The sequence below is a fragment of the Lampris incognitus genome, chromosome 4 (assembly GCF_029633865.1).
Source record: "Lampris incognitus isolate fLamInc1 chromosome 4, fLamInc1.hap2, whole genome shotgun sequence".
Taxonomy (NCBI): Eukaryota; Metazoa; Chordata; class Actinopteri; order Lampriformes; family Lampridae; genus Lampris; species Lampris incognitus.
The window spans coordinates 46,635,462-46,647,717 of NC_079214.1; the positions used below are offsets into that span (position 1 = coordinate 46,635,462).

Below are 12,256 nucleotides of genomic sequence, written 5' to 3' on the forward strand. Positions count from 1 at the left end.
TCCTAACCGACAGCTACCCCACAACCTAATCTCGACCTCAACCTAACCCTAACCTCACACTTAGTTTATTCTAACCCACAATTATCTGCTATTGTCAAGCCAAGTACGCATGTGCGAGAGTGGCCATCTACACATCAAAACAACTCGTGTCTACATGGTAACCTGGATTTGAGAAACTCTACTACTCTCACACATGCACAAGGTAAGCATTAGGTTAAGGTCAGGATTAGGTTGAGGTAAGGTAAGATAGGGTAAGATTAAGGTTAAAGTTAGGTGTCTAGATGGTAGATTTGTGAAACGCCTGCAGGATTTTTAACCGAACCTTAAATTGACCTTAACCTAACCTCAACGTAATCTTAACCGTAATCTAATGCTTACCTTGCGCATATGCGCGAGTGTACGAGTTTCGCAAATCCGGGGTTACCATCTAGACACAAGTCTAACTGCAGTTGCAGTGCCTACACAACACGCCCACTTTACTACATGACACACCCACTTGGTTAGGAGTGAGATTGTTAGGGTTAGGGTTGGGGGGGTGTTGTGTAACATGCCATTAATGCAACAACATCAGGGGGAGTTGTCGCGCAGTGAAGTGGGTGTGTCATGTAGTAAAGTGGGTGTGTCATGTAGTCCTGTGACACTGCAGTTAGACCCTTCTCTCTAGACACAAGGGTTTTGACACTGTCGCTGCCTGATCTAAGTCAACAGTGTGCATGTGTGCACATGCACGACTCACATCTATGGTTGACTCAGATCGGGCAGCGACAGAGCGCCACGTCGGTTGAGCGAGCTAATGACTGAATGAAGAGGGAGCCATGGTAGCGAGAACAAACGTTTTTCAAAGGTTTTGAATCACCGCAACCCCGAAAGGTTCTTGATCATACAGTCATAACTGTGCACAAAAAATATTTCTAATAGGCCCATAGTATACAAGATTAGCTGCAGACAGATACACACACAAAAACACACACACACACAACCAAATGCAATAATCATCGATTCACACCACCCCAATATCAAACAAAACATTCCTGTTGCCTGATCAGCACCATCTGTCTCTTTAAAAAGCTGAAATTTTAACATTATGTTAAAGCTAATATAGATATTTAGGACATTGCAGCTAATCCATGAACAGCCAAATCATGAACATTTTTTTGTAGTAGTTCATTTTAATGGTTGCTATCAGGTAAGGCTTTCCTAAAAAACTGATACAGTGCATGGCATTTTACATCATCCCCTTATCAGTATAAATGCAGAAGGCAGGTGAGCAGCGAGTCTGAAGAAGGGGCAAAGTTGTGAGTATAGATATGGCAGATCAAGCTCGTAGTAGACATCCACCAACAATAATACGACATCAATAGCTAAAACTCATGTTCGACTGTAATTTACTTGTTTGGGATGGGTTAAAGTGCCGAGGCCACAGCCACGGTGGCCCTTAGCCAAACACCACTGCAATGACAAGTACACCTTTAGCTTTGACATTTAGCAGATGTAACCAAACTGAAAAAATACCAGTTCTTCTGAGTGATGCCTGTTATTCAGTTTTAAAGTTGTTTTTTTTTTCAATTTGGCTCTTTTGCCTTATTTGATATGAAGGTGGAGAGTAACAGGAGGGACAAGGTAGAGAAATAAACATGCAACAAAGCTCCAGAGCGGAATTTGAATGCAGACAGATGCGCTTAGACCCAAGCCAACATGTTCTGCTCCTGACAAGCTAAGCAACTAGCACTTCCCAGACTGATCAGTTTCAGACGGAGTCTCAGCCAACCAGAGAGAACTGAAAAGTCATCTCACCAGTATCAGAGGAAGGTACGCTCTTAGTGAGCATGCTGTCTGTGATGATGTTGAACATACTGAAAGAAAACATCATTGGGATGACTATGAAGCAGAAGTGAAACACATTCTGCATGAAAGCCTGCCAGGAGAAAGAAGAAAAAAAAAGAATGAAATGTGAAAAAATACAATGATAAGAAGACCAAAAATCATCCAGCTTGGATTTTAAATACTTAAAATACTTTTACATATTTTATCTTATTCAATGGAACGCACTTTGAAGAATATCAAAATTGCTGTACAAAAAGTTCATCATCATTTATTATAATGAATGTGCCGGTCAAGTGACATCAACGGTTTTGTTAATTTTACAAAGGAGGAAGGTGGGTAAAATGGGAAATAGGACAGCGGTCTAGCTTTTCTTTATTTTTGCATTTTTATTCTAAACAATAAAAGTGTTACTGCATTAGAGTAAAAACAAACAAGTTTTTTTTAAGTAATATCTTTAATACAGTTGGTTGGAAATTTGGTTAGGCAAAAATAACTTGATATCGTAGCAAACCCCAAGTCCCAAGACCCTTTTGACACACTCTAGGAATTGTTCCCACGGTCAAAATGTGTACAGAGAGAATTGTTTTTTCCCTTATGACCAGTAAATACTACAGGAAATTTCTACCGAAGCAGATTTTGAAAAATGCTTGTGCAGAGAGGTAAATGTGTGTTCCGGTCATGGATAGTGGCTTCCTGAGTAGTGTGTGTGTGTGTGTGTGTGTGTGTGTGTGTGTGTGTGTGTGTGTGTGTGTGTGTGTGTGTGTGTGTGTGTGTGTGTGTGTGTGTGTGTATGTGTGTGTGTGTATTCACAAATATCTACCTCAGCCAACCCCACCAAAGAAGAGACTCCGATGGAGAGAAGAAGAAGTGAACTCTCTGAATATAAAGCTGTAAGGCGGCCAATCACACCTCCTTGAATGACCTGAATAAGAAACACCCCCCCAAGGTAACCCTTTTAATTAACCTTATCTTATGTCCTGCCCTATAACCTGTAGCAGGCAGTTCATGCAACAAAACACTTTAATGCAAACAAAGAGCCACAACTCAAAATAAGAGTGTGAAACCAAGATGTATTGTGGTCTTACTAGCAACTACCACACAAACATCAGCAAAATGTATTCCAAAGTCAAACTCCAAATGCTACATGACAGAAGGGATCTTGGCTGAAACCACAACTTATTATTACTCTATACTTATTTGTATATTCCTATTGTTTGAATATTGATTTATTTTTGGGATTGGGGGGAGGGGGTTGTTTTGAAGATGTTAGTGTTTCTAAAAACACACACAAAAAAAAAAAGATCCTACATAAAGATTATTCTCAGTATTCCTTAACACTTAGTGAGCGGACGTCTTGTCATACAGTATTACAGAGTATCATAGCCAGCATCACACTCACACAGCACAACACCATGACATGACAGTGATGGAGCGGACAAAAGTGCCCCCTTTTGGCCAATCGTTGAAATCAAAGTTGGACAATATATTTTTTTAGCATAATCTATTGTGAGAAAATTGTACAACTTTTTTTTTTTCAAAAAATAAAAGAAAATTGTAGGACTTACTATGGAACTTGATAAGGACTTGTCTCTCATTTTAAATTGCATGCATGAACACAACGTGGTAATAATGGCTCAAAAAAGGCTCTTAGGCAGTTTTCAGCATATGCTGATATGAATAAATAAGAAAGAAGAGCTTAATCTGCATCCTTTATAACTTTATTTTACATTCATTATAAATCCCATAGTACCAGCACCACAGAAAATTCACTGGGGTTGAGGTATATTCTGTATTGGTTCAACTAAGGCTGATTTAATGATTCAAAGCTTTTAATTATTTGCTGTGGCGGTCCTTGACACAATATTTAAACAGTAATATAAATATGTAAGTTATCCATGAAATACCCATTTAGCCAACAAACTTAAAAAGTAATTTAATTGTTCTTACCATTTGCACTATACCAAAGTAGGCCATGAGATACCCATTCTGTTCAGGCTCAAGCTTAAAGAAGTTCATTGCAATGATAGAGAACATCACCTGGAAGATACCTGAGAAGATAAAATGTGAACGTGAACACAAACCCTTCACTCACATCTGATCTTTAGCTGTTCATAGGCTGCAACGGCTGCTCAGAGATGCACTTCTACCGAGTTTTTCTAAAGGCAGTTAAGAGATCCAGTATCAGCCAGTTAAGACTTTTACTGTGTGGACTGGTTTCAAGGCCATGCTGATCATTTACACCCTGAGCTGAGGAACTGTTTTGATGCAACTGGTGGCCTCTAGTTTAGACTATTCAGCGAAATCAAGACTGTGGAAGATTTTGAAATGCATGACGCAAAGTCAGTTCCTCCAACAGTTACATATTACTTGATTTTATATATATATATATATATATATATATATATATTACACCCCCCCTTTTTCTCCCCAATTGTAGCTGTCCAATTACCCTACTCCTCCAAGCTGTCCTGGTTGCTGCTCCACCCCCTCTGCCGATCTGGGGAGGACTGCAGACTACCACATGCCCCCTCCGATACATGTGGAGTTGCCAGCTGCTTCTTTTCACCTGACAGTGAGGAGTTTCGCCAGGGGGACGAAGCGCGTGGGAGGATCACGCTATTCCCCCCAGTTCCCCCTCCCCCTTAACAGACAACCTGACCGACCAGAGGAGGCGCTAGTGCAGCGACCAGGACACATACCCACATCCGGCTTCTCACCCGCAGACACGGCTAATTGTGTCTGTAGGGATGCCTGACCAAGCCGGAGGTAACACAGGGATTCGATCCAGTGATCCCCGTGTTGGTAGGCAACGGAATAGACCGCTATGCTACCCGGACGACCATATCGCTTGATATTTTTGTTGCACGCTGTTGGAATGATGTACAGCCTTAAAATATAAGTATAACTCATGTTAAGTTGTAACAAATCCTAAATAGTCGTCCCGCGTGTAACACATCTGTATTTCTCCATGTGGAGTCTGCCGCGACTCTGGTTGGCACCTATTTACACAAAAGCTGTATGGAGCTGTGTGATTTATTTCACAGCTTGATTCGTTTTACACAAGCACTTTTCAAACACCTATAAACAGCATCAAAGTCTGCATTATATTCATGTTTAGCTGTCATACACCCTCAGTTGTTGCATCAAATTATCAGACATAAATTTCACCTTCTGGTAGACCAGAGACTATCTTCACGAGGAAGGTTCTTGTCACACCCGGAAACTTCATCAATCTCGTAATCTCCCCGAGATTAAATACTGACTTTTTACTTTTCACACCTGAAATAGTCAACGAGTAAAAACACAACCAACATTAAAAGGCTCTTTGTTAGTCAATGTAAAGTACAACTTGATGTAAATACTGTGTAAATAACATTGGGACTTGAGCTCTGGTATTACTGGTAATACTACTTTTCATGCAAAATAGATTGAGAACTGATATTTGCACTAATTTAAAAACATATTATTCCAAATTTATTCAGCCAAGTCAAATTCCTGTTATGTGGTTAACAGATTCTGTTTCTGAGAAAAGTGACGTGGCATTTCATTAAACTGTCAGCTCACACAGTGTGTATTCATTTCATACCATCCCAGAAAAGGGCTCAACTAGAAGGTGCAGGACACAATACAAGAAGATGGGAAATGCAATATTTCAAAATGTGTAGATCATATAAATGAAAACACATTGTAGTTTTTAGAGACCCCACCCCAAAACCATTTTTAAATATGTTCCCCCCTTTATCCTCCCCCCAATTGTACCCACTGTGTCTGTAGGGACGCCCGATCAAGCCAGGAGTAGCACAGGGATTCGAACTGATAATTCCCGTGTTGGTAGGAAACGGAATAGACTGCCACACCACCCGGATGCCCCCAAAACAAAATGTATTTCAAAATCATGACTTGCCCACCACCTTAACACAGATACCAAGTGTCCACAGTCTTAGTTTCCACATGGTCTGTCTGTATGAGACAATCTCCTGGTGTTAGTTTTCCTTTTCTCTTTGTACTAAGCTGTGTTTGGCGCCACATACGTATAACTTGTGTTCATTAGAGGACATCACTACTTGAACAAACCCAAATATTCCAACGATACAAATTTGCAAATCAGCTTATAATTCAGTTTTTATTTTCTGTCGATTGCACTTTTGAGAATACGGTGGCATGAGAAGGTGATAATCATGACTTCTATACAAATGTTCAAACCTGCAAGGGGGGGGCTGTTTTTGCCAATCAATACATGCTGAAAAATAATAAAAAATTTCCAAGGTCATGGCTGTCTGGTAGCATTATACTGATCATCTCCCCCAAATTCCTCAGAGGTCAAATTTATCTATTTTGTTTGTAAGGGACCATGTATAGTGTTAAACATAAATGTTACCATTTGATATATTGTAGCAGAGTTATCTTATAGCTAATTTTCATCTGCACTCCCATTGGCAGGCCACAAATAAAACATATAATAACACAATAACGAACAGTAGAAAGCAAAAAACACACGACACATGATGCAAAGGTACACACAGCAGCACATCACACACACCCACACACAATGACCACAGACAGAAACAAGAAGAAAGCGATTGTCCTTGTAAAGGAAGCCTTTGCCCCAATAGCAACATCACTGGAAACAGTTTTGCCCTTTAAAATGAGGCATGGTGTCCTCCACAAATGACTTGAGCAGCCGATCCATATTTATGACCTTTTTTCCAGAAAATTTTGATGTCACCGAATTTCTTTCTAAATCAGAGCCTGTACAGTTTGAGGCCCACATCACAACTCTAGTTATTGATTTTTTCCCCCTAAAAAGGTTTCAGTTTGTTTTTCACTTGAATTTCATAGGTTGCAATTTCATATTAAAGGTGGAAAAAGTTCTGACATGACTGGTCTTGATCCAATTTTAAGGTGTGTAGACCTTTTATAGCCACCATTTAGCGAGGCCCTTTAACAAATCTACTTACACTGAAATCAGTGCATGTGGATTTCCAGACAGCCATGACCATGTGGTGAACAGAAGTACCCTGGAGTGTCTTACTGTCTGTGTTGTCCTGTGGGTCTTGTGCTTTAGTGCTTTTTGGGACAAACTTTACAACCAATATTAAACTGATGACATTCCCCGCAGCAGCAAAGCATGACGCAAACGTCTTCCTGGGAAATGGAAAATTAAGTAAAAAACAAAAAACAAAACAACAGTGCTAAGTGGAAGAATATCCTGTTTTGTTTTGTTTTTTTTCACCATTTGGGTCGGAGAAAGTATCAGCCATCAACTGCATGAAAAACAACGTGTACAAAAAGTTTGTTCCAAAAGTTGGGAACTTCACTTTATACCAAGTCCAGTTGCACTTGATTCAATTCCTTGGGAATTTCACATGTCAAAGAACAAAATCCTTTCTATAATCAAATGTGACAAATACATTTAATTACACAGATAAATAAGTGTGACATATACACTGATGAACCAAAACATTATGAGCACTCAGGTGAACTGTATAACACTGATCATCTCCAAACAAGGGCAAATATCAAGGTCTGGGTAGATTAGATGGTAAGCAAACAACCAGTTCTTGTAGTCAACGTGTTGGATGCAGGAGAAATAGGCAGGAATAAAGACCTGAGCGACTTTGACAAGGGCCAAATTGTTATGGCCAGACGACTGGGTCGGAGCATCTCTGAAACGGCAAGACTTGTGGGGGGCTCCGAGTCAGCAGTGGTCAGTACCTACCAACAGTTGTCCAAGGAGAAACAAACTACAAATCAGGGACAGGGTGTTGGGTGCCCAAGGTTTATCGATGCACAAGGGCCACAAAGGCTATCCCATCTGGTCTGAACCAACAGAAGGTCTACTGTGGCACAAGTCACAGAAAATTTTAATGATGGTTACAGGAGGAACGTGTCACAAACACACAGCGCATCGCATCCTGCTGCATATGGGGTTGCATAGCTGCAGACCCGTCAAGAGTGCCAATGATGACCCCTGTCCACCATCAAAAGTGTCTATATTGGGCACGCAAGCATCAGAACTGGACCTTGGAGTAGGGGAAGGAGGTCGCCTGGTCAGATGTGTCCCATTTTCTTTTAGATCACATGGATGGCTGTGTATGTGTGCACCGTTTACCTGGGGAAGTGATGGCACCAGGATGCACTGTGGGAAGACGACAAGCCGGTGGAGGGAGTGTGATGCTCTGGGCAATGTTCTGCTGGGAAATCCTGGGTCTTGGTATTCATGTGGACGTCAATTTGACATGTGCCACCTACCTAAACATGGTTGCAGACCAGGTACACCCCTTTGCGGCAATGGTATTCCCTGATGGCAGTGGCCTCTTTCAGCAGGATAATGTGCACTGACACACTGCACACACTGTTCGGGAATGGTTTGAGGAACATGATGACGTGTTCAAGGTGTTGCCCTGGCCTCCAAATTCTCCACATCTCAATTCGATTGAGCATCTGTGGGATGTGCTGGACTGACAAGTCAAATCCATGGTGGCGCCACCTCGCAACTTACAGGACTTGAAGGATCTGCTGCTAATGTTTTGGTGCCAGATACCACAGGACACCTTCAAAGGTCTTGTAGAGTCCATGCCTCGACAGGCTGGTGCTGTTTTGGCAGCACACAGAGGACCAACAGCATATTGGGCAGGTGGTCATAATGTTCTGTCTCATCAGTGTAAATGTTCTGTCTCTCCCCCTTCCTGGGTTCACGAGACAATGTCAGCATTCATTAAGTTTACCCAGGCTAGACTCCACCCATCTATTATGTGTGAATTGGATTTGTTTTATAAAAATGGGCGCTCAGATACATTGACTGAATGGCCTGGTCTGAGAAATCGGCACAAGTGGCTCACATGACACAAGCATGACAAAAATAGGGCATGTGCAACAGTGTCAAAACTACAATCAATGCCTCATTAACTATTGTAATACTTTTTCATGACTTTCCAAATTGAACAATCAATTCCTGCCATGTAAGTTTGTGATCAATGTTAATCCTGGACGGTTAATGCGAGATGCAAACAAATGAGGGCAAACTGTTAAAACGTGCCACGTTGGTAAAGCCATGGGAGGAAAATTGGTACCTGCTCCATTCTTTTTCACCCAGTCTGTTTACCCTCAGTCATTTCGTCCATTTACATAAAAGGCCATGAAGGGGTTGACCAAAAAGAAACGCACCCAATAGGTCTCCTGCCTTCCTGTCCACCCCTCCTCTTATATTAACTAGTCATAACTTCTTCCACAACTAATTTCCTTTGTTCTGCCTTCATTCCACTTGTTTTAACATTTTTGACAATCATTATTAATGATAATTATGCGGCATTTATATTGTACGTAAAGATGTGCACACATAATGGACAGAATGAAACAAGTTGTTCAAAAGTAACTGGATTGATGATGCCATGACTTGTTATTTGTACTACAGAGGTTTGATTTTTAATCAAGTCTCAGGAAATAACATGCAGAGCTTATCATCTACTCAATATCCTGTAGTTCATAATAAGACACAACATTTTATCAATTATATAGCTCACATTTTACAGTCTAACTAGTTTGGAGCATTATTAGACAGGCTGGGATACTTGAGTCAAAACCGGGACGCTTAACATGAGGAATTGACTTTTTTTTTTTTTTATAATTTTGCTTTTTTTTCTCCTTTTTGGAATATCTTCAACATGCCTTCCAATCAGGATCATAACACTTTCCCAGTACTGGTACAAGGCTGTGATGCCATGTTGACAACAGTAATTCAATCGTTGTTTTAAGGACTCTCTCATTGTAACTGTCATTATGTGCATTAAAATTTCAAGGTGTGCAAATTTACAGAGCAAAAATATTAAAGTTACAGGGCAAAATTCCTTGAAATTGAAATTCTCTAAAATAGTGTAAATCATATTAAGATGTGGCTCCCAAATGTGGCTTTAAATAGAAAAAAAGATAAATCAATTAATGAATAAATGTAGTATCAGCCAACCCTCCATACACTCACCCATAGTGTGTGCTGAGAGTGCCTCCCAAGGTGGAGCCAGTGATCATGCCAACAGCAAAACACAGACCTAGTTTGGCTAAGGCATCGGCTCGGTGCTGAGGCTCTGTCAGGTCTGATACCACCATCCGAGACCCTGGAGGGAGAGAGAGGGAGAGAGAGAGAGAGAGAGAGAGAGAGAGAGAGAGAGAGAGAGAGAGAGAGAGAGAGAGAGAGAGAGAGAGAGAGAGAGAGAGAGAGAGAGAGAGAGAGAGAGAGAGAAAGAAAGAGAGAGAGAGAGAGAGAGAGAGAGATGGCAGGGGAGAGGAGACGGAGATCAACCGGTATGTGATTCAATTATAAATTGCAAAGAAAAATAACTACAAATCTGAAAATGCAAATAAATGTATTTGGACACTGTCTATAAAATAGCTAACTCACGAACATCTAAATCATGATATTTTTTAGTTACTCAGTTCCGTCAGGTAGGACTTTGTCAGGAAAAATTATAGGGCATATTGTGTTTTACGTCTTCACTGTTATAGCAAATGCAGACGATAAAGACAGGTGATGGAGAGATTAAAGGGGAAGGTAAATCTATTGTGGCTAACAAGAAGATAAGGCAGAACAAGCTTGTAGACACTGGCCAACAGATACTACAACATCAATAGCCACAATTTTTAGTCAAGTAGAGGTTTTATTTGGTTAGTGGTGAGATCAAACATTACTGTAATTATCAAGTATCGCCATAGATGTCAGTAAGTAAAATGAAAACGATGATCATCAGGATTGTATGAAGTTTCATTTATCATTTTTGTATTGGATGGGGGCTCTTTCCAGGTGGATAAAAGTGTTGTGGGATGGTTCATGATTAAAATCCCCAGATTATTAAATCATTCTCTTCATTGCTTTCACCTCAATTAAGCTCAGTGCTATCTGATTCGTTTAAGCAAGGTAAACTTCCAACATCATTCTATGAAGCACGTAGCACCCTAATTCAAAAGAAGGGCAAAGACCCAACAAAGTGCTCCTCCTATAGGCCAATCTCCTTATTAAATGTTGATACCAAAATTTTAGCTCAAGTTTTGGCCCATAGATTGGAGAACATCCTACCATCAATAATATCTGATGATTAAACCGGTTTCACGAAAAGCTGCCACACTTATTTTAATACACGCCTTCTTTTTGATATTTTGTATTCCCCCTCGGATGTGATTTCTGAATGTATCCTTTCTTTAGACGCGGAAAAAGCATTTGACTGTGTGGAGTGGACGTATCTATTTGCAATTTGACTTTGGACCAAGTTTTGTCACGTGGATAAATTTACCATATTTGTGCCCCACTGCTTCAATCCTCACCAACTCTCAGCAGTCATGACCTTTTAACCTCCAACAGGGAACTCGCCAAAGGTGCCCCTTAAGTCCACTATGTTTCAATCTGGCCATAGAACCACTAGCAATTGCATTGCGTAGCTGCGAGGATATTTCAGGGATTTGGAGATAGGCAGTTGAACATCAAGTGTCCCTTTATGTGGATGATCTTTTGATTTTCATATCAAGCCCGGACACCTCCCTCCTCCCAATACTGTCATTACTCACTCAATTTAGCCAGTTCTCAGGATACAAACTACATTTACACAAAAGTGAACTTTTTCCCGTGAACGGGGAGGCACCTATATCAGAGTATACCAACCTCCCTTTTAAGATTGTGGAAAATCAGTATACTTACCTTGGTATTACAGTCACAAGAAAACATGTGTCCTTTTAAAGAAAATGTCCTTACCCTGTTAAAATATGTGAAACAGTACCTAACGCAGTGGCCACCCCTATCTACATCCCTGGTGGGCTGAATTAACTCAATCAAAATGAATATTCTCCCTAAATTTTTATATTTTTTTCAGTCTATACCAACCTCCATCCCAAAATCTGTTTTTGACTCATTAGATTCAGTTATATCGTCCTATATATGAAAGGATAAGCACCCTGGGCTAAACAAAGTCCATCTTCAAAAATTAAAAAGAGGTGGAGGCTTGGCACTACCCAATTTCCGCTTCTATTACTGGGTGGCTAATATACGCTGTCTTGCGTTTTGGTCGCACTTTCATAACCGAGCTGACTGTCCATCATGGGTGGCAATGGAGTTGAACTTTGACAAAAACCTTTCCATCCCAGTGCTGCTTGGGTCCTCACTCCCTCTTCCCCCAAATAAATTAATTGATAATCCGGTCACCAGACACACTGAAAGTATGGGCTCAGTTCAGAAAATATTTCGGTTTCTCAAGTCTATTCCGTTGCCTACTAACACAGGGTTCGAATCCCTGTGTTACCTCTGGATACAAATGGGGAGAAAAGGGGGGGGGGGGATTGGAGGCAGGTGTGCGACAGGCAGAGCAGAGGTCCACCACCTGCATCTCACCTATGGCAATCAACCCTACTCCTTACATACCCAGCCTTGCCACAGCCACCTTGCCAGATTGTA

General features: G+C 40.8%; 1 protein-coding gene across 1 annotated transcript in view; it reads right to left on the reverse strand.

The window, feature by feature from the left end:
• The window catches only part of slc22a18 (solute carrier family 22 member 18), a 31,853-nt gene that overhangs the window by 4,023 nt on the left and 15,574 nt on the right, over positions 1-12,256 (reverse strand). Inside the window, exons 4-9 of the mRNA XM_056278747.1 lie at positions 9,803-9,935; positions 6,857-6,969; positions 4,993-5,103; positions 3,772-3,872; positions 2,645-2,746; positions 1,795-1,915 (exon numbers count right to left, since the gene is read on the reverse strand). Of these exons, the coding sequence (XP_056134722.1) occupies positions 1,795-1,915; positions 2,645-2,746; positions 3,772-3,872; positions 4,993-5,103; positions 6,857-6,969; positions 9,803-9,935 (681 nt within the window). The remainder of the gene's footprint in view (positions 1-1,794; positions 1,916-2,644; positions 2,747-3,771; positions 3,873-4,992; positions 5,104-6,856; positions 6,970-9,802; positions 9,936-12,256) is intronic.